At 35.5% G+C, this 23,056-nt stretch overlaps 1 protein-coding gene across 1 annotated transcript in view; it reads left to right on the plus strand.

The window, feature by feature from the left end:
• Nucleotides 1–11,618: 11,618 nt before the first annotated feature.
• LOC150085259 (ubiquitin-like modifier-activating enzyme 6) overlaps nucleotides 11,619–23,056 on the plus strand; it is an 88,763-nt gene continuing 77,325 nt past the window's right edge. The window contains exons 1-2 of the mRNA XM_090374503.1: nucleotides 11,619–11,745; nucleotides 20,376–20,439. Coding sequence (XP_090230629.1) covers nucleotides 11,619–11,745; nucleotides 20,376–20,439 — 191 coding nt within the window. The remainder of the gene's footprint in view (nucleotides 11,746–20,375; nucleotides 20,440–23,056) is intronic.

The raw sequence follows: 23,056 nt of genomic DNA on the forward strand, positions 1-23,056 counted from the left end.
TAAGTTTTTTTGAAAATTCTACAAATTTCTGCTTATTTTCAAATTAGCCATCAAGTGTGCTAGTCTATATTGCAAAATAGAAATGTGATAATATCCTTATTTTCTATAATTTCCAACCATTTCATTGTACTTGGGTAGTGTGCAACTAATTAACATTGTCTTTCAGCAAGATGCCAAAGAAATATAACAAAATTTTGGAAGACATATGCAAGATTTTCCATACATTGTAAAATCTGAAAGGGGGTAACATAACACATTTGCCTTGTGTACTGCATTAAGACAGGATTTCTCAATTTTTAGCAGTGTGAAATGTGATATAATCAGACATTTGCAAACAAATAACCATAAGCCCATCATATAGTGCATCATATAGCCCATCATAAGCCCATCATATAGTGCATATAGTGCAGCGGTTCCAAACCGTTGGTTTGCAAACCCCTGGGGGTTCGCACTAAAAATTCTGTAATGGCATAGATTTATATAGGTATATTATTGTAAACTACAAAATATAACTAATAATAAACAATAAAATTAAATTAAATAAGTAAAGAATTGCCAAAGAGAAATCACATATCCGACAATTCTTTATAATTACTTTACTATCTTACAGTATTTCGTGTTAAATAAATATCTAAAGCTATTTCTTGACTAAATGTCTAAGAGTATGAAAAAGGTTGTTTATGTATGGGTGCTGCACTTCCATCATTTCTGCTACCCAGGTAGTATACTTCCATCGTTTGATTATATCGCATATTGTGAATACCTTCACAACGAGTTGCTGAGGTATTGCGCTGCTCTGAATAAGTATACCACCACCACCCAGACGGGACCGTTTCAAAGCTTGTTGGCTTACTCATCGTTGGGTGGGCAGGTGCAACAACAGGGCATGTATCCTGTTGTTGCAATAGTGACAACCCAGTTATGAAGTATGACTCCATAATTTGAGAGATGTTTGATGGTGTGCATGGTTTAATTTAAAACTATTTCTTAACTAAATGTCTAAGAGCATGAAAAAGATTGTTTATGCATGGGGAAATATGAGATATAATCAAACGATGCATACATACTACCTGGGTAGTAGAAATGATAGAAGTACATTACCCATGCATAAACAACCTTTTTCATACTCTTAGACATTTAGTCAAGAAATAGTTTTTAGATTAAACCATGCACACCACAAGCATCTCTCATATTGTGGAGTTATACTTCATAACTGGGTTGTCATTATTGCAACATCAGGGTACTTGCTCACCCACCGAGGAGAAGACAACAAGCTTCAAAATGGTGCCGTTTTGAAGCTTGATAATCACGGAGTTTCCGAGAATAGGTAACAACAAACTTCTCTCCTGGGGAAGTGTTGCCTATTTGATGAGTTTTTGAGTGGTGTGAGTATGAGGAGTAACTGTCCCTTTCCTCTTTCGTTGCCATTTCTTTTCCTCTCCTACTATCACTTTCCTACACCTTTTTTGCTTTCCTAAGTCTAATAGGGACAGAATGTGGATAAAGGAGTATCCTATCCCATACCATTTTTCAAACGGTGCTGCCTGAGTGCTGGTATCCACCAAGAATAAATAACATTAGTCTTCTCCACTGGTGAAGCGTTACTTATTCAAAGCAGTGCAATACCTCGGCAACTCATTGTGAAGGTATTCACAATATAAAATATAATCAAATGATGTATGCATGTTACATGGGTAGTAGAAATGAATGAAGTGCATTACCCATGTATAAACAACCTTTTTTAAATAAATATGTTTTCCACACTAAATTTTTTTCATTCTAAGGACCATTGTTATGTATAGGTACTTATTTATATCTGTTTTATAAATGTTTTTTACATCTTTTGCCATAGAACATAATCTTCTGAGTTGTGCTGATAATAATGGAAAATTGTTCAGAAATAGGTTTCCCAATGGCCCTGAAAAAAGCCATTTTTGATTGCTACAGGTGGCAATAATCAAAGTAATTTTAAGATATATCCAATTGTGATGCATTTTCATAATAAAAGGTCAAATTAAAAGCAGGTTGCTTTTAGTACCAGCATTTGGAAGGTGCTATAGGGTAAAAGATTGGATATCTTTTGATGTTAGGTTTCTTCAAAAAACCACCTGGCACTTAGTGTTGATAATGCCTGTTAAGATAGACCTAAAAATAGGAGTGTTAAAGTAGCAAAGGTATTTAAAGAGATCAAAGAGAATAATGGCCACCATTGGAAGTGTTGAGAAAAGCCATATGAGCACTTTTTGGTTGACAAAGTGAAAAGTACAAGTGATCACTAGTGAGTGGCACTGACTCATGTTCAAATCTAATTTGTCATCAAAAATTTAAAAGAAGACAAATTAATGAATTCAAGAAAAAACTTCTGATAAAAGCAATTAAATATCTTTATGCAATAAAGATATTTAATACTTCTGATAAAAGTATTAAATATACTTTTATCAGAATAATTTCTTATAAAAGTATTTAAAACTTCTGATAAAAGCAATTAAATATCTTTATTAAATGAAGAATGTTATGTGCAAATTTTTTATATATACCAAGGGTTTTTCCCACTTCCATTTTAGACGTTGATTATCATAGCAGACTAAACCAGAAAGATGATTCTGACTGGGTTATGGGCATTTATTTTGGTAAGATTATGGATAGTCTAAAACAAAAAGGGAAGCTTGTGTTCTTTTGTTCAGTGAGGTAATACAGTAATACCCCGACTTACGCGAACTCGGAGTTACGCGGTTCTTGATTTTTTCGTTTGGCAACGCTGCCGCCCACTATCTTCAAGGTCGTTTTTCATATGTTATCAATATACGGTGCGACGGCGGAGAATGAGAGCGAAAGATGAACAAAATTCAACTTTTCACCATAATAACGTAAAAACCAACACAATTCCAGCTATCGGTATGCAACTGGATCGAGTTTACTACCAGTTTATAACAGATTCCACTAGCAGAAACGCAACTGGATTTTTATTGTTTTATGGTAGTAACCCCTAGAAATATGAGGTGTTAATAGTGTATCTCTGCCTTTATGGTGGTATTTATTCAGTTGCTACATGCGCGCAGCTTTGTTTATGTGTATCAAGCGTGCCTCCTTGTTTTGTAATTGTGCTTTATTCCCTAAAAATGAGTAAAATACTTAAAAGGTGTGAAAAGGAAGTGTACTGGTGAAGACACTGCAGATTCAGAGAGAAAAAGAAAAGCAATTATCGATAAACAGAGGCGGACTGGGTCAAAAATTCTTACCCGGGAAAATTTATAGTGGCCTCATACTATGGTTTATGGCCAAAATCACACCGGCCCACTGGGGTTTCCCCAGTAAGGCTTATGGCCAGTCCGCTTCTGTCGATAGAGAAAAAATATGAAATTGTGAAACGCTTTGAGCGAAATGAAAGACCATGTGATATTGCACGTGCTACAGGCCTAAATGAAGCAACGGCGAAAAGCACATGACAATTGCAAACTTGACAGGTTGAAAATTGAAAAGGGCTCAATTGTAAAGGGCTTAAAAATTTTAGAAAACATAGACTCCAACGAAGAACGCGTTATAGCTACAAAGCAAGGAATAAAAAAATTATTAGCTTGCTACGAAGAAATTCTGCATGAAAAAAAGAAGGCGCTGTGTCGTCACACGAATTTGTTAGATTTTATGAAGCCATCGAAATAACTTTTTTACGTAAGTCATTTGTTTTTTTAATACATATTTTGTATTAATATGTATAAAGAACTGCAATTTTATTAATATTTTTCTTCTAAACTAGTGTTTTTGTTAGTCCTTGGTCCCAATTAAGCAAAATTTATATGTATTTATATGCAAAGTTGTACCCCGACTTACGCAAATTCGACTTAAGCGATTTTCGTTGGACCCACTTATCGCGTAACTTCGGGGTATTACTGTACTTTATTACCTCACTGAACAAAATTGCCTCACTTGTGTACCATGCTGCCTGTGACTGCATGGTACACAAGTTCCCATTGAAAAGTGATGTTCTTTTAAATACCTAAGCAGCACAAATTTCATTAATTGGCACTGCATAATTTTCAAGTTTGAAATTTTTAATGGGCAAGTTTCTAGTAGTTCTTGGCATCAGTTGTCAGTTTCAGTGTGAGAAGATATCAGATGCTATTGTGAAAGAAAGAATTGGTCTATGGTTGTTGGGAAAGTGCATGAGGAAGAGTGAAATATGACGAATTTTTCCAAGTCATGCTTGGCATTTTAACAATTCCTCTTAGTAGTACTGTGTGTGAGATAAAATTCACCAAGATGAGAAAAATAAAAACTGATTTCAGATCTCTTTCTGGTGATGCTTTGCAAATGCTCTTGACTGCCAAATCTAAACTGGACTTTCATTATGAACAACCGTGACTTAACATTTTTGAATAAAGTAAAGTCTACAATAGTGTCTTTATTGAAGTAATTGAAATTAGTTGATACTAAAAGAAAATCCAAACAGAAATCCACAGACAGAAAAATCCTAGCTAAGCTAATCCTTGAAAGCATATTGTACTGATAAACAATCCAGTGTCTGTATTTGAATATAAAATTTGCATCTTCTCAATTAAATTTAATTTCTAGTGCAGTGTGGACTTTAAAAAAAAAAAAAAAATCTGTTTCTCCCCTCCCCCCCACCAAACCTTCGGTTTTTATCCTACTTGTGCTTACCTGATCTTTGTCTTTTTTTTTATTTGTTAAAAGTTGGCAGCCATGGATATCACACATTCTGGGATATAATTTCTTCCATAGGTATCCATTCACTTATCTGCTAGTGGAACTGATATCTTCACTGTTTAAAACACTGAAGTGATATATGTACATAACACCTTATAGGCCTAATGACTCGAATGAGTACAACAAACAATTGTACAGAGAAATAGAGTGGGATAGTAAATCAGAATGTCTTATAATGGGGGATTTTAACTTCCCAAATATTGACTGGAACTTGTGGGTTGGTCACTCGCACACTAGCAAGACTTTTGTGGATTTATTGGATGATTGTTTTCTGTAGCATCATGTTCAAGAGACAACCAGAGAGGGTAGTACTCTTGATCTGGTTATCAGCAGTGATCATTCGTGTATTAAGAATTTGCAGATAAAGGAACCACTAGGTGGCAGTGATCACAGCATACTGATATGGTATTTACTTAAAGATATAATTAACATGAGGTGTAAAGGAAAGGGTTTTTGCTTCCGTAAAGATGACTACAGTGGTCTCGGACAGTTTTTAAATTCTGTACAGTGGGACCAACTGATGATATTACCAACAGCAAATTGTAAGTGGGAAGCATTCAAGGAATTAATTGTGGAAGCTACTAGACGTTTCATACCTATTAAGAAATATTGTTCAAGGTTTAGGCCTAAATGGATGTCAAATGAACTAATGAGACTCGTAACAGAGAAGAAAAATGCATGGGATGCATTTAAATTATCAGGCAACACAGAAGCCTGTGGCAGATATAAGCTAGTCTGTAATCAAGTCACAAAGGAGATTAGGCAAGCGAAAGCAGATTACGAGAAATCTTTGGCAAAGGATGCTAAGAAAAACAGCAAGGATTTCTTTACTTATATAAACCCTAAAAGAAAGGGAATGAATCAGATTGGTTCACTTGATATCGATGGTTCGACTGTTGATGATCCTGCTCAGATAGCAAACAAACTGAATGAGTATTTTGCATCTACATTCACACATGAGGTGTTATTAAGGGAGGAAAATGCCAGATGTTTATTAAATTGTAACAGGGTGCTTAATGATTTTGTAATAACTGAGAGCAAAGTGGAGGAAAAATTATTGAAGTTAAACATAAGAAAGGCACCTGGGGTGGATGGGATCTATCCAGTTATATTAAAGGAGGCGGCAAAGGAACTAAGCAAACCCTTAGCCATAATTATGAGAGCATCCTTGGACTCGGGGAAGGTCCCTACGGACTGGAGATATGTCAATGTATCACCAGTTCACAAAGGGGAAGATCGGAGGGTGACACGAGTAATTACAGACCAGTTAGTTTAACTTCTGTTCAAGGTAAAATAATGGAGTCACTGGTTAAAGATGCACTGCAGGATCATCTAGACAAGGCTGCAACAATAATTCAGACACAGCATGAGTTTGTTAAGGCAAAGTCTTGTCTGACAAATTTGATTGGATACTATGATGTGGTCACAAAGGAACTGGGTGCAGAAAATAATTTTGATATCATATACGTGGATTTCAGGAAAGCTTTTGACACTGTTGTGCATGGAAGACTACTGTACAAATTGGAGCAGAATGGTAGTAATGATAAGTTGCTACAATGAGTGGTTGAGTGGGAGAAGACAGAGTGGTAATCAGTGGACACTGCTCTTCATGGACTAATGTTATTAGGGGAGTTCCACAGTGTTTGGTGTTGTGCCCACTGTTGTTTTGTATATTTATCAACGATATTGATGAAGGTATATATCAGGCTTAGTGTCGAAATTTGCAAACGATATGAAGGTTGGCAGGGTTGTTAATGACAGTAATAGCAGTGTCTATTGAAACAGGATCTAGTAAATTTGGGCAGATGGACTGAGAAGTGCAACTGAAGTTTAACATTGACAAATACAAAATACTGCATATGGGTAGAAGTAACCCCAGAGGAGCATACCAACTGTGTGGTACTGCACTTAGGGTAATAGAAAATGAAAAAGACCGGGAGTAATTGTGCAGTCAGATATGAAGTTTTCTGAGCAATGCAGACAAGCTGCAAGAGCAGGTCATGGGGTTTTTCTAGTGGTATACGGGAATTTTGCTAGCAGGGAAAAGGAGGTGATTATCCCTTTTTTATAAGGCAATGGCCCGGCCATGCTTTGAGTACTGTGTACAGGTCTGGAGGCCTCATTTTAGGAAGGATGTAGATTTGTTTGAGCATGCAGAGAAGGGCAACAAGATTGTGAGGGGAATGAAGGGATCCTCTTACCAATAGAGGCTTAAGTTCTGCAAATTGCAGCAGCTGGAGACTAGGCACCTGCGAGGTGATCTGATTGAGATGTATAAGGCTTTTGAATGGGTTGAGCACTCTGAATTCTGATGGGATTGTTCCACTTGCTCAGATTACTGACCTCAAGGGGATAAATTTAAATTAGCATTAGCATAGGCATATGATGCAAGAAAGCAAGCTTATGCAGCATCACCCAAAAAAAAAAAAAAAAAAAAAACACTCCTATTTCACCCCTCCGTTCCTTCGAAATACCTGTCCTGCTGAGCCTTAAATTTATTTAGGCTATCAACTTCCACAACAAGGGATAGAAGTCTGTTCCACTAACCAACTACCCGCTGGCTAAATGCAAATTTCCGCACATCTATCCTACATCTGTCTTTCCTCAATTTGAATTTATGCCCTCTCAGGTGATTATTCTGAGCAAGAGGAAGAATCCCATCGGCATTGAGCATGCTCAAACCATTCAAGGCTTTATACACCTCTATCAGATCGCCTTGCCGGTGCCTTGTCTCCAGGCTCTGTAATTTGCAAAACTTAAGCCTTTCTTCGTAAGAGCAACCGTTTGTTCCATTCACTAATCTTTTTGCCCTTCTCTGTACTCGTTCCAGCAGCTCTGCATCCTTCTTAAAATGAGGCCTCCAGACCTGTATACAGTACTCAAAGTGTGGCCTGACCATTGCCTTATACAAGGGAATAATCACCTCCTTATCCCTGCTAGAAAACTTCCTGTATATCATTGACAAGACACCATGAGCTACTCTTGCAGCCCGTCTGCACTGCTCGGTGAACTTCATATCTGCATGCACAATTACCCCAAGGTCCTTTTCATTCTCTACCACTGTCAGTGTAGTACCACAGAGTTGATACGTTGCTCTGGAGTTGCTGTTTCCCATATGTAGTACTTTACATTTGTCAATGTTAAACTTCATTTGCCACCTCTCAGCCCATCTGCTCAACATTTCCAGATCCTGTTGCAGCAGTGTACTGTCATTAACAACCCTGCCAACCTTTGTATCATCTGCAAACTTGGACATTAAGCTTGATATACCATCATCCATATCATTTATAAATATAGAAAACAATAATGGACCCAATACTGAATCCTGAGGGACTCCACTAATAACATTAGTCCACAATGAGCAGTGTCTATTGATTACCACTCTCTGTCTTCACTCCCTCAACCATCCCTTTATCCATAGCAGCAATTTGCCTCCAATGCCAACTGCTCTAATTTGTGCAGCAGTCTTCCATGTGCAACAGTATCAAAAGCCTTTCTAAGATCCAAATATATAATATCAAAGTTATTCCCTGCATCAAGTTCTTTTGTGACTGCATCATAGTATCCAATCAAATTGGTCAGGCAAGACTTTCCCTTAACAAAACCATGCTGTGTCCGAGATATAACTGAAGTCTTGTCTAGATGATCCTGCAGTGCTTCTTTAACCAGTGCCTCCATTAATTTTCCTGGAACAGAAGTTAAACTCACAGGTCTATAATTATTTGTGTCAGCCTTTGATCCTCCTTTGTGAATTGGGGTCACATTTGTGCATCTTCAGTCTATGGGTACCTAAATTGAAGAAAGACAGTTGTAGAATAGATGTACGGAAATTTGCCTTTAGCCAGAAGGTGGTTAATTGCTGGAACAAACTTCCATCTGTCGTTATGGAAGTTGATAGCTTAAATAAATTCAAGAAAGAACTGGACAAACATTTAGAGGGAATTAGGATTCCTCTTTTAATGTATCTTGTATTCTTGTGTAAACCTTTTTTTTTTTTTTTTGCTCTAATAATTTAATTTATAAATATGAAAAATTTCTCTTTCAATATTAACATTTCTCTGAATATAAAATAGCTGGATGGTATTATAGTTTACTGTCCTTCCTGAATCCTCTTTGGGAGAGGTCGCATCTTAACTTGTGTACCTCAGTTCCTGATACTGGTATAGTTTACTGATCACTCCACAAGGATGATCAGTAAACTACAGTATAAAAGAGAAAAACAGAATAAATGTTAATATGTTAAATATAAATTATCTGTTTTTCATGGCATTTGCAGTAATAAAGCTATTCCTTGTATTTTAAATCAGTATTTATATATAAATGCATTTAGAATGAATTCTTTGGTCTTAAGACAAATATCTGTTTTCCACCTTAAGAATTTGAATAGTTAAGCAAACCATAATTTTTTTTTTGTAATTGTACCTTTTTTTATATATTTTTCCTAATATCTAAAACATTCCTGCGTGAAATTTATATCTGTTATTTTTGAAATCACAGAGCATGTTGCCTTTTGCTTCCTAGTGTGAATTATCATAATGAATTATGAACAAGATAACATGCCCCACAGAGCAATTTGTATTTTTATAAAAGATTTTGTTAAACTTATTGCTTATCCAAGTACAGTGCAAGTAGTAATTAAAATTCAACTGTAGCAAAACTCCAAGGCAATCTGTAATACAAAGATCAGTAAAGAAACTGGAAAAGACTGGTGTTATAACAATAAAATGATTGCTGTTGGCAAGGAGCATTTTCTCACAGGCATAGACTGTTGGAAAATGTTGCAAGTAAAGTTTGCTGTAACAAATTTTACTACACAAAGTCCTGCAAAAAATCTACATCTTTCTCACCATATGAATTTGAAGAAAACATCAAAGTCTAATGTGATTCACTAAGACACTGAAGTCTTTCATTACAAAATTTATGCAGCAAACCCTTTATGGGATTTGATAAAAGTATGGGACCTAACTTATATAACCTTTATGCAATATCTAGACATGATCCTACAGTTAATGTAGGATCATGTCTAAATATTAAACATCTACCTCTTTGGTTATATTTTCAAGCAGGAATATTCATGAATGGGCCACAGAAAATTCTCTGATTACAAATTAATTACCTTTGCAATTACTAAAATACACATGGTAGGCTATTTCAATTTTTAAAATTGTCACACCGGTCTTCTATGTGTATACTGCAATGTGATTCAAAATATGCACAACCCAAAATTTTTAATCATTTCCCTACATGGTGGGGGAATCACATATTGAGAATGTTTTTACATGACCAGAAACTCCAAATTGACAGGTATTTTGACTAATTTTAATATTGCCAGTACCTTAGGGTAGCCGTAGATCAAGATATGGGTCTGTACTCCACAGAGGAAATGCTATGTCTCTGTGCTGCTAGCCTCATTAAATGATAGATCATTTTCATCTTCCTGCGTGTCATCACTGCCTTGCTTTTTTGAGCCATGTAAGCCTAAATTATGTTTGGACTCTGCATCAGAGTTCCAGTCTTCTTTTCTCTCTTTCCCCATTTCTTCTGTCACATAAAATGAGTCATACTTTTTGAGTCTGTGGTAAGTACTAGTGCTAGCTCCTTTACAGTGTAGTCTTTTAAACAAATCCACAAACCAGCTGTTGGGGAATAGTAATATAGACTGAACTTAATTCCAACTTTTTAAGAAGCTAACTGGCTGACAATCTCGCTTACTAGTGGATTGGCTTGTAATTAAAAGGATTCTGAGTAATAATGTTATCAGGTACTGCTGAGGTCCCACTTCTTCAAAAAATTAGATACATTTTCTTCGCATACATCAAATATCTTTCTGTCCCTCTGAAATATAATTCTTAGAATCGTATCTCCCTAAAATTTCTTAATTCATCTCACAAACATGAGAGATATTTAAAAATGTTCCAACCTGCCATAGAAAGAATGAAGCATTTCTGAAAATGAATCAACTTTACTTTTATTTGGCATATTACTTTCACTTATGAGGACTGTAAACATAATGGCACTCTTCTATCCTAGAACTTACTGCCTTGGCCCTGACCATTCCTCAACTATATAAAGGAGAAATCACTGATTTTTAAGACCATCTGAAAGAACAACAAAGAAAGCTTTGTTATTGTTGGGTTTTTTTTTGTTTTTTTTTTTTTACAAAAATGTGCCTCTGAAAACAATTTTTTTAACATAAGCAAAAAATATGCATTTATCTGTAAGTTTTCACGAAGTAAGCAAGAGCTCCCATAGGTTCAATTTATCCTACGCTATATTAACATTCAAGAATAAACAAAGGAATTACCTTTATTCCCTCTATAGGAATTCTTATCCAAATCTCCTAGAATACCGATAAATTAAGAATGATAATTTAAAATAATTTTAAAACTCAAAATCTGTTCCTCACCATCAGCCCACGAGTAATTCAGTACCCCAGGATCTCAGTCATTGACCCCAACTCCATCCCAGAAATATCAAACCCCATGTAACCTCTAGTGATGGAAACTGTTTTAACACACATCAGTATACATAAAAAAAAAAAAAAAAAAAAAAAAACTCAAGCACTCTGCATGGCAATATTCAAAATTAAACTACAGTGGAACTTTCATTCAAATATCACTGGCAAAATTTGGAGTGACTTCTGTTATCTCTCCTTTAAGCTTCTTTGAATCAAAATATCTTAAGTAGGAATTAGAAAGTAAATAGAGTAAGTAGGTAAAAAAAAGTAAATAAGCAGGTAAAGAAAGTAAAGTAAGTAGGAATTAGATGAAAAATCATCTAATTCCTACTTACTTTTTCTAATTGAATGTTACCTCTCAGATTCCAGTCAATCTGAGAGGTAACAATCATAATATCACTTGTAATTGCTTATCTTCAATTTCTTCACTTATAAAAGTATGATTTGTGCATATATCTACTGTGATATTCCTTATCATTTACTTTCTGTAGCTTTTAATAATGATGTATTATTGGCTCAACAGTTGCTTCATATTTTTCCTTTAGATACCACAATGAAGGATGGCTGTAAGTAATTAATTATAAAAATTTTTGATTCATTTATATTATCTATGAACATTACTGTATAAACCAGATACAAATTTTAGTTAACAGTTACTCTGTATGGAGCTTGTAAATGCAAGAATTATTGTTTCTACAATCTCTGCATTTTCTTAACTTTTTTTGAAGTATTGGTATTTCTTCAGTACTCGGTCTTGCCAGTATCAAAATGTTATCAGATTTTATAGTCTGGGAATTGAACTTCTGAATTGGAAGTAACCTTCTTCCAGGCTGCTTCTTCAACCTCATTTTTGTCTTCGGTTGGCTAGACAAAGTAGCAGTGACAAACCCTACTTGTGAAACAATTGGTGATTGTCGTAGCTCTGCATACTAGGATGTTATGTGCATTGTTTGAGGACATTCATTTTCAGCATCTCTCTCTCTCTCTCTCTCTCTCTCTCTCTCTCTCTCTCTCTCTCTCTCTCTCTCTCTCTCTCTCTCTGAATTAATGCCTTTTGATGATTGGCAGCTGGTATTGATATCATATTGTGTTGGCACATCACCAAGTTGCTCAGTATTGCACTGTTCCAGAAGAATTATATTGTATTTATTTAAAGTATAAGTAATGGAATACACTTTGAAAAGAGCAATCTACTTCCCCATTGAAGCAGTGCTTTTTATTTAGAGTAGTGCAATATCAAGGTGACTCATGCCAAAGTGCTACAATATGAGATAGATGTATAGGTAGCAGTAGTTTGCTCATTGCTATGTACAGAATGAGATTATGCCTTGTATAATAATGTTTTTAGTTCTCATATCATTAGCCTTTTACCCTAAATTTACTTGAATTTTTTTTGCCTGCTGCACCATCTTGCATCTCATACATTGTGGGTATATTGTGTCACGGGTCATTCAGGTCTTTATAATGGCTACCTACCGACTGATGAGATGCCAAAAAAGGGTTGAAACCATGGTTTGGATAACTTTAAATAAAAAAACTATACACTTTTCCATTTTAGCAGTGCCTTTTTAGTTAGAGTAGTGCTATACTGAGACAACTTGGTATAGCACTACTGATTGACAAAGTGCCTCCACAATATCAGATCGATACACTGAGTAGAAAATCTAGTTTGCTATTTGCTGCATATAGAATGAAATTATGTCCTACTTGTACAATAATATATTTGTTGTCAAGTTTATCCAGCACAAACCAGTCGTTGGTTCAGATATTTAGATACTGTAATTAATTATGAATGTATTTAATCTTATAATCAACAATGGCTATTTCACATTCAGGAAATTTTTTTTTTTTTTTTTTAATTTTTCAATCAAAATGCTTTGAACTTAATTTAGAAAAGTTCTAGTGCAATCTCAGCCCAATTCTAACACCAGATATTGAGATGTGTTACTTTCACTAAAGCTTTTATGAGTTGCTGTTTCCAATATTTGAATATGTGACTCTGCTTGATACTTTCATTGATAATATTTGCATTTCAGTTTTGTTATTTAGTTTATTAAATAAAATAAAACAATAAATAAAAATAATTAAATAAAACAACCTGTTTTCAGTATTAATGATATTGATGCCATGTCAAACTTATTGTCTAAGTTTGCAGATGATACTAAGGTCGGCAGGATGATTAATGACAGAAATCAGGTATGATGTTGCAACGAGGCTTGGAAAAACTGGACAGATGAGTTCAGAAATGGCATCTGAGGTTTAACGTTGATAAATGCAAGGCAGCATATACACTGAATGGACAGAAATCATGGGACACCTACATAGTAGGAGGTAGGCCCACCTTTCACCCGGATAAGGGCAGTCACATGGCGAGGTATTGAGTCCACTAGTTCATGGAAGCATTCCACGGGTATATCATCTATGCTTGCTGCACCACTGTGCATAATTCCGTCGCATTCCTGGGTGGAGGATCCAAAGCTCGAATGGACCTTTCCATAGCATCCCAAAGATGCTCCACATGGTTCATGTCTGGTGAATGGGGAGACCATACCATGGTGGTAAAATCTGCGGAATGCTCTTCGAACCATGTTCTAGTCACCACGGCTCTGTGGGGAGGTGCATTATCCTGCTGGAAGAGTCCATTGCCCTGTGGGTGCACAATGACCATGAAGGGATGCAGATGGTCTGCAAAGATGGATATGTAACCTGGATCGTTTGGAGATGCATCTAGATGTACCAGAGGTCCCAACATGTGCCAATTAAACATGCCCCAGACCATTACCAACCATCCACCTGCCTGAACAGTTCCTTGTTGACATGATCGGTGCATAGCTTCATGCGGTTTCCACCAGATATGCACCCTCTTATCTGCTCAAAATAACTTGAGACGGGACTCATCAGACCAGGAGACCCGTCTCCAATCATCCACGGTCCAGTGCCGATGTTCTTTCACCCAGTTGAGGCTTACAGTTCTGTGTCATGGTGTTAGCAATGGGACTCTAGTGTGTCAGCAGCTCCCATAACCTATTGCAGCTAATGATTGCTTGATGGTCTTGGTGGAGACGTTTCTGGCACCTCCCTCGTTGAAGTCGGTGGTGATTTGTGCCACTATCACTCTCCGGTTGGCTGAAACAGCACAAAACAGATGACGATGGCCACATTCATCCACCACCTTTCTCTGCCCATAGTGCTGTCTGCGATGAGATGTTATTCTGGAAATGGGGTATTCCCGATACACTCTTGATACTGTTGGACAGGGATAGTGCAATTTCTGTACCTCCTCTGCAATAGAGGTACCCATGCATCGGGCACTCACTATCATCCCTTTTTCAACTCACGATGGTTAACTCACGATGTTTATCCATACTAACATCGAATTACTGTGTACGTGAATGCAGTATACCTATATACCTGCTGAGCAGTGGGTTCGTCCACTAGCGAAAGGGGTGATAGCGTCGTGTTGCCCAGGAACCAGGTATCCCATGAATTCTGTCCTTTCAGTGTACATACTGATACATAATACAGACAGCAAAAATCCCAGAATAACATACCATTTGGGTGGACCATGCTCAAGGTGGTGGAGAACAAAAGAAGAGACCTAGAGTTCATTGTACAGTCTTGCAGAGAGTTCTCTGAGCAGTGCAGACAGGTTTAATGGATCGCTTATGAGGTTCTGTCAGTGATATACAGGAATTTTGCCAGCAGGGATAAAGAGGTATAAGGCAATAGTTAGGTTGCACCTTGAAAACTGCATACAGGTCTATAAACCTTATTTTAAGGATTGTGGATCTGTTAGAGTCCAGAGAAAGCAACAGTATTAGTCAAGGACACAAAATGATTCTCCTACCATAAAAGACTTTAGTTCTGCAAATTGCAGTATCTAGAAACTGTTATTAACACATGAGGAGACCAAATTGTTTAAGGCTTTAAATGGATTAAGTAAGCTAAATGCTGATGGCATCCTTAACCTTTCTGGGACAACACACTTGAGAGGATAAACTTAATTTGAAAAAGGATGGTGTGGGTCAGATATGTGAAAATTTGCTTTCAGTCATGGACTGATTGATTCTTGAAACAGACTCTCATATGACATTGTGGAAAAGGGGAAACTAAATAAATCTAAGGAAGAATTAAACAAATTATTAGAAGGGGCAGGAGGATGAGGTGTGGAGTATGGTTTTTTTAGCGGATGCTGTATAATGGTTTTTTTGGGTGATGCTGTATAAGCTTGCTTCCTTGCATCATTTGCTGCTACTAATATTAATCTAAAATGGTGTTTTGCCACTGACACTTCTTTTTCCTTGCAATGCATGATGTTCTGAAAAAGAATGTGAGAAAATGGGGAGAAAAATTTAAAAGTAAAATATAAATAAAAATGAAATTTTTGAAAAAATACATTATAAAAACCAGATCGTATGTATAGCTTAGCTTAATTTTCAGCACTCACCTCATAGTAATCCGCTTAGCTGGTGGAGGGTTTTACCACATACATAGTGGTTATAGGATTCTAATACTTTACTGGGATTATGGGTTTAAAATTAAGTTATGGGCTATAAAAAAATTTTTAAGAAAGGAAAGTGCACCTTCCATGGTTGCCTAATTAAATTAAATTAAATGAAGAGAAAAAAAAGAAAAGGAAAATATAAGCTAATAATCGCGCACGAGCGACTTTCGAGTTTCCTCGTCTTCAGTTAGCTATAGTGGGGGGGGGAAGAGAGCGCACTTGTGTTATATACGGGTTGGGTTCCCGAAATGCATTTCAGTGCACGTGGAAACTTAATACGTGCTAAATTCCAAATGGGGGAGAAATTGGCGGGAATCTTTTTGTTTAACACGTTGAGTGATGTATGGTGCTTAAACCATTCAATAACGAGGGCTTCGTTTTTCAAGGATTTTGTAGCTAGAATTTAATTTAATTACTGTGATGGCTGAATCGATGAGTGGGTTGTGATTTTGAGATTGGACGTGTTGTGTTAGTTCTGTACTTGCTGAATTAGTTTTGAAGCTATTAAAGTGGTAGTATGCCCGCGTGTTGGAAATTTTTGATGTCCCGAATTTTGCTGTTGTACTGCCTATGTAACATGCTTGGCAATCTGATTGGCCAACAGCAAAATTCGGGAACATCAAAAATTTCCAACACGCTGGCATACTACCACTTTAATAGCTTCAAAACTAATTCAGCAAGTACAGAACTAACACAACACGTCCAATCTCAAAATCACAACCCACTCATCGATTCAGCCATCACAGTAATTAAATTAAATTCTAGCTACAAAATCCTTGAAAAACGAAGCCCTCGTTATTGAATGGTTTAAGCACCATACATCACTCAACGTGTTAAACAAAAAGATTCCCGCCAATTTCTCCCCCATTTGGAATTTAGCACGTATTAAGTTTCCACGTGCACTGAAATGCATTTCGGGAACCCAACCCGTATATAACACAAGTGCGCTCTCTTCCCCCCCCCCACTATAGCTAACTGAAGACGAGGAAACTCGAAAGTCGCTCGTGCGCGATTATTAGCTTATATTTTCCTTTTCTTTTTTTTCTCTTCATTTAATTTAATTTAATTAGGCAACCATGGAAGGTGCACTTTCCTTTCTTAAAAATTTTTTTATAGCCCATAACTTAATTTTAAACCCATAATCCCAGTAAAGTATTAGAATCCTATAACCACTATGTATGTGGTAAAACCCTCCACCAGCTAAGCGGATTACTATGAGGTGAGTGCTGAAAATTAAGCTAAGCTATACATACGATCTAGTTATTACATTACAGCACATAAGGACTCCTTAAAAAAAAAAAAAAAAAAATCAAGAGTCAATTATAAAAACCATTATTTAAAATAAATTAATTGGTGAAATTTATAACATAAATGCCAAATAGAGAAACATTTATTTATCACAGATTACTATTAACCATCTAGCTGGCACATTGGTGTTATTTGATACACCAAACAGTAAAATTTATGAATTTAACTATTGATTACAGTCCATAAGTGTTAATTTTAGTATTCCTCCAGTATAATATTCACTTCTGATTTCCATCATTAATTATTTTTTAATTGAGAAATTTTAGCCATAAGAAACACCTGTTCTTATGGTAACTTTCCGTACATACATAAATAAAGAAAAAATAGATTTCCTGTATTTTACTTTATTTTTTATTTATTTATTTATTGGGTTTTTTTTTTGGTTTTTTTTGTGGTACATAGTTGGAAAATATATTTTTTGGATAACATGACTGTTGTTTCTAATGATTTTTTTTTTTTTTTTTTATCTGATACAGTATATCAGAATTAAGGGGGGGAAAATTTAATTTTTCATTTAAATTATTTCTCAATATTTTTCCCATAAAACTTATTGGCAAAATAAGGCAAAACACTCTTGCTGTTATTGTTTTTTTGCTTTGAGATTAATACAGGGTATGTCAAAATTATGTTAACACTTATATGGAAAAAACATTAACTGAAATCAACATTTATTGCATTGTATATGTGGAATATTATGTATGTAACGTCTCAACCTGTTGTCCATTGTTATCAACACACAGTAGGAAACGATTGAAAGTAGCATTTAATGCCCTGAAGCATAATTCTCTGAGAATAGATGTTACCACATTCATAATTCTTTCCTTGAATTCATTGATATTTTGAACTTTCATGTGTACACTCTCTCTTTCACCATACCTCACAACCAAAAGTTGTGGGGCATCAGATCAGGGGAGTGGGGAGACCATTACAAAGGCCCACATCTTCCTATCCATCTTTGTGGAAATTTGTTATCTAGGAAGTCATGAACAATATGTGCAGGTGCACTGTCCTGTTGAAAATATCCCGCTGAGCGTATTATCAGTGGAAGTTCATTGATGGCGTAGGACTGCAACATATGTAAGTAGGATTCGGAATTCACTGTTAGGGGTGTCAAAAAAGTAAGGTCCAATTACACTAGCAGCGGTAACAGCACACCAGACATTCACCTTTGGGGAGGCACGTTCATGTTCACGAAGTACATGTGGATTTTCAATACCCCGAAAGATTGTGTTGTGTCGGTTCACATGACTGCTAATGTGAAAAGTGACTTCATCGCTGAACACGATGTCCAGTTGTATGTTTGCCATACAACTGGACATCGTTGTTTGGATGAGTTGGATATGGTACAGGTGCATTCTGAGGCCCTGCATTAAAATTCTCCACACAGTTTTCTGTGAAATCCCTGTTTCCAAACTTTGGTAGACTATTCTGAATTGATAGTTGAACAACAGCGATGTTCATTTCACTTTTACCTGTTCTGGGACGTCCGGCATTACCTTTGTAGTTGTCCGCAACTGAGCCAATTCAAACAAACTTTTTGTATATGTGATAAATCATTAAACAGTTTGATGGGTCTTGTTGAAATTGTTCTTGGAACTTGTTGGAGAACGAAACACTACCATCAAGCTTGCCACCACTCTTTCTTCTAGTGTTAACCTATCTGCCATTATATCTGAAAATAAAATAAATAAAGTTCAAACATTCATTCCATATAAGTGTTAACATAATTTTGACAATGTTTTTTCCATATAAGTGTTAACATAATTTTGACGTAACCTGTATATCATTGGTCAAGGATAATAGATAGTTTAGTTTTTTGTTTTCTTTATCTCAGTATTCTCTGTTATTCTAAAACATTGATATTGATGCTGTCTTGAAATTTAAGAGGTATTAATTTAGTGCCTTGCTATTTAATTTTTATTTTCCTGGTTTGGGGTGATATATTTGTGTTGATATTCCTGAGAAGCACACAGACATAAGAGTAAATAGGAGAATAATTTTTTTGGTTGGTTATGTATTGTCTGCTCTTTTCAGAGGAAATGCCAGTACTTCTTACATTCCACACTGTTAAACTGAGTCAAGACGTATAAAAAAGATTACACCTTCTTTAAGAAAGTGCAGTCCTGCATTGTCCCACTGTTTCACCAGTCTGTTCAAGTTGTGCACATAGAAATATTTTTGCTAGCTGCAATAGTACTCCTGTAACTGCACCTTTTATCTCAACATCCAAGAGAAAACAGATCTTTCAGCCTTGTTTAAGTTCTCCAAGCACATGGAAGTCATTATTATCATATGGGACTTTTGTTATCATTAAGAATTGCTGTCCTACCCCTCTCCTTCATCAACAAATTTTTAACCTTACTTCTGATGGCTTTCTGCGATTAGTGTCTGGCTGTAATGTTATACATCAATATCAGTGTTGTCTTTTACTGTTAACGTGCAAGAAAAGGTATCAAAGATCTCAATGGGCACCTTGACAGGTGCCCATTTTCTTTTTAATTTTTTTTTTTTTTTTTTTTTTAAATTCAGCTTAAATAATTCCAGTATTTCATCTTTTCTTAATGAATTGCAATCTTATTGTATGTAACTTTTTATGTTTTAAAATTTTAAAAACAAGCTGCTTAATTATGCTAAAAATTATGAAAAATGCATCAGAGATATAAGCATCAGTCAAGTAGTCTCTTCCATTTTTTTTTAATTTAAAAAATTACTAAATGTGTGAAATTTCAAACTGCACATACACATATTTCTGATTATTATGTATATAAATATAAAAAAATTAAAAACACATTATGTATATTCAATACTATTATTTCTGTTTTCGGGCTTATTTCAATATAAACAAGTAACCTGAAAATTTCTTGACATTCTTCAAGCAAAATCTAAATAGTTGCTAAAACATTGGCAGGGTATCTGACAGGTTCTCACACCCAATTTTTGTATGAAAACTAAAAAAATCACTTTGGCAGCTATTGTAGTAAAAGTGAATAAATTTAGGAAGGTAGAAAACATTTCAGATTTTTAATAACTGATTAGCAGTTAATGTGAGCACATTCTTCATGGGGCACCTGTCAGGTGCCCTGTTACCACTGCCAGGTGCCACTGGGTGGCACCTGGCAGTGGTAACAATATCTACTAAATTCAGATGAAATATCTACTAAATTCAGATGAAATGCCAATACTATAAGTTGAAAACCATTAGCTGAGTCCATAATTTATCTGAAATTAAAAAAGAAAAAGTAGTGAGAAATATTAATCAAAAATATGTAAAATTTACAATAATTAAGTGATTGTAAAAACTAGCTATAAATGCATTACTTTTATAACATTATCCACATTCATGAAAAGACTAATTACAAACTTCTTTTCCCCTCTCCCAAACAGCATTTTTCTGGCAATCTCCAAAACAGCCCCCCTCTCCACTTTCATTCCAGCTGGAAAACAAATTGTAAGTACATACATATATATATATTTTTTTTAAGTATGTAATAATAATGTTTTTGTGCAATGGACTAAATCATCCCAGATGTTCAGTATAAACTTAAAAGTTGAATGGAAAGTCTTTCCCACAGAATTTTGTTTAGAAAACTTTGTGAATTTGGCAACTCAAATTCATCATCGTCATTCTACTCTTCCATTTGGCACGGGTTGAGTCCCTATTTAGATATTGTCCTCCATTGTTGTCGATCTCTTGAACATTACATCATATGTTCAGTATAAACTTAAAAATTGAATGGAAACTCTTTCCCACAGAATTTTGCGTAGAAAACTGTGAATTCGGCAACTCAAATTCAATTCATCATCATCATTATTCTACTCTTCTGTTTGGCGTGGGTTGAGTCCCTATTTAGATATCATCCTCCATTGTTGTAGATCTCTTGAATCTTGCCACAATTGGGATCTTGGGAACAATGAAGCCCAAAAGAGAATGGCATTGGAGCCATTCTCTTTTGGGTCTTCCTGGTGGTCTCTTATCTCTGATTCTTCCTGTCAGTACTACATTAGGCAGCCTGTGTTGCTTCATCCGGTTCACATGTCCAAACCACTGAAGTTGTTTTTTGTAGATCTGCTCTATTATTCTGCGTTCAAAATTTAGATCGCTCCTTACTTGTTCAATTAGTTTTATGTTCACTCCAATTTGTTTTATTGATTTTCCTTAGACATCTCATTTCAAATGACATTATTTTTTGTCTTTCTTTCTTATTTATTCTCCAATTCTCTGATCCATAAGTTGCTGTGATGACAGTTTCATATAGTTAAAAATTTTTAGACTATCTGAGATTTTATTACTCTTCCATAAGTTTTTGAGTTTGTTCATGTTTGTCCATCCAGTGTTCAGTCTGTGATTAATTTGTACAATATTACTTAGGTTTCCGGTTATTAGAGAGCCCAGGTATACAAATTTTTGTACTTGTTCTATTTGTTGATTTTGGATGTTTATGTCTTCTATGTTTTTTCTGATTTGCATTACTTTCGTTTTATTTATACAGCAGGCCTCCGTTATAACATGGTTCACTTTACGCTGATTCGCTATAACGCTGTCACAGATCACTATAACGCTCTTTTACAGATTACATTTTTGACATATTTAACGAAATCGTTTCATTTGATGGAGTCGATAGCTTGAAAATGAATAGCAAAACAACATTAAAACGTTTCCCACGCCGACTTGAGAAATTTTCCCACGCTCAGTGAAATTTTGTCGCACGCTAATTTAATTGCAGTACAGTGACTTTTTACGTAGTTCCGAGATCAACATTTTAAAAAATGATCAAGTATATTGCTTGTAATATTTGCGTTATATGCATTTATCTGAAGTCTAGTCATCACTCAGTAGAGTATTAGACATCGTGCGTAACGGACAGTTTACTTGAACATTGTATCATAATTAATTCAACCAACGCAGTTACATTTTCGAAGAGCTAATAATGACTGATAGGAATAAAAAAGCAACAACGTTTGGGCGCAGTACGAAGACTATAAATGTAAGAAAAAGACTGAATTTGAAAATTAAATTAGACGTTTTGAAGCGAATCGATTCCGGTCAACGACAAGCAGATGTGTGCCATAATTTAGGACTTGCAACTTTAACTGTAAGAACTATTATAAAAAAATAAAGAATTAATTTTTGCAGTGGGAACGATAGCTGTTCCACTGCAAGCAACTAGGGCTAGGCTGGCTATTAGGATTGAAATGGATAGACTTTAATTTTATTGAAGATAATATTCCAATGCAGAATTCAGTTAAGTTAAATATTAAAAAAAAGAGAGAGAGAGAAAGAGATTAGCCAATATGATGATCTGAAGAAAACTCGCCTAAAAAAAAAAAATGTGGAACCATTTAAAACTGGTAAGGGCTGGTTGAATAGATTTAAAATCCAGGGAGAAGCCGCAAGTGCAGATCAAGGAGCCGAAACTTTCAAAAAAGAACTTCTTAAAATTATTGAAGAGGGGTATTATGTGTTACACTTCTCAACAAGTTTTTAACATAGCTGAAGCAGGACTTTTGTGGAAACGAATGCCTAAAAGAAGTTTCATATTGAAAGAAGAAAAAAACGGCGAAGGATCGGTTGACTTTATTGTTGGTGGTAACGCTGCGGGGGATTTAAAATTAATACCCCTTTTAGTTTATTTGGAAGAGGGCCAAAGTTCAATTGAAAATCCACACATTTTTCATGATTTAATTCATCAATTAAATTCATTATTTTAATTGGAATTTTAAGTTTACTTTTGATACGCAAGTAGTTACCAATAATTATACGTATGTAATGCAGAATATTTTATATGTGCAAATATTTGAATATTAAATATTTTGACCGACATTTGTGCATCTTTTCATTACTGTTTATTATTCATTAGGAAATATCCTATGGCACCGACCGCAGCTCATAAATACATATGTTATGGGAAAGCGGCGCTCGCTTAGCGCGGATTCACTTAGCGCTCTGTTTTTCCGGAACAAATGATCAGCGTTAAGCGGGGGGTCACCTGTATTAATATTAATTCCATAATTGTTGCTTGCTTTATCGATGTTTGTTAATACAGTTGATTCCGATTATTTGGAAC

The sequence above is a fragment of the Mastigoproctus giganteus genome, chromosome 5 (assembly GCF_048544385.1).
Source record: "Mastigoproctus giganteus isolate SK-2022 chromosome 5, ASM4854438v1, whole genome shotgun sequence".
In the NCBI taxonomy this organism is placed as follows: domain Eukaryota; kingdom Metazoa; phylum Arthropoda; class Arachnida; order Uropygi; family Thelyphonidae; genus Mastigoproctus; species Mastigoproctus giganteus.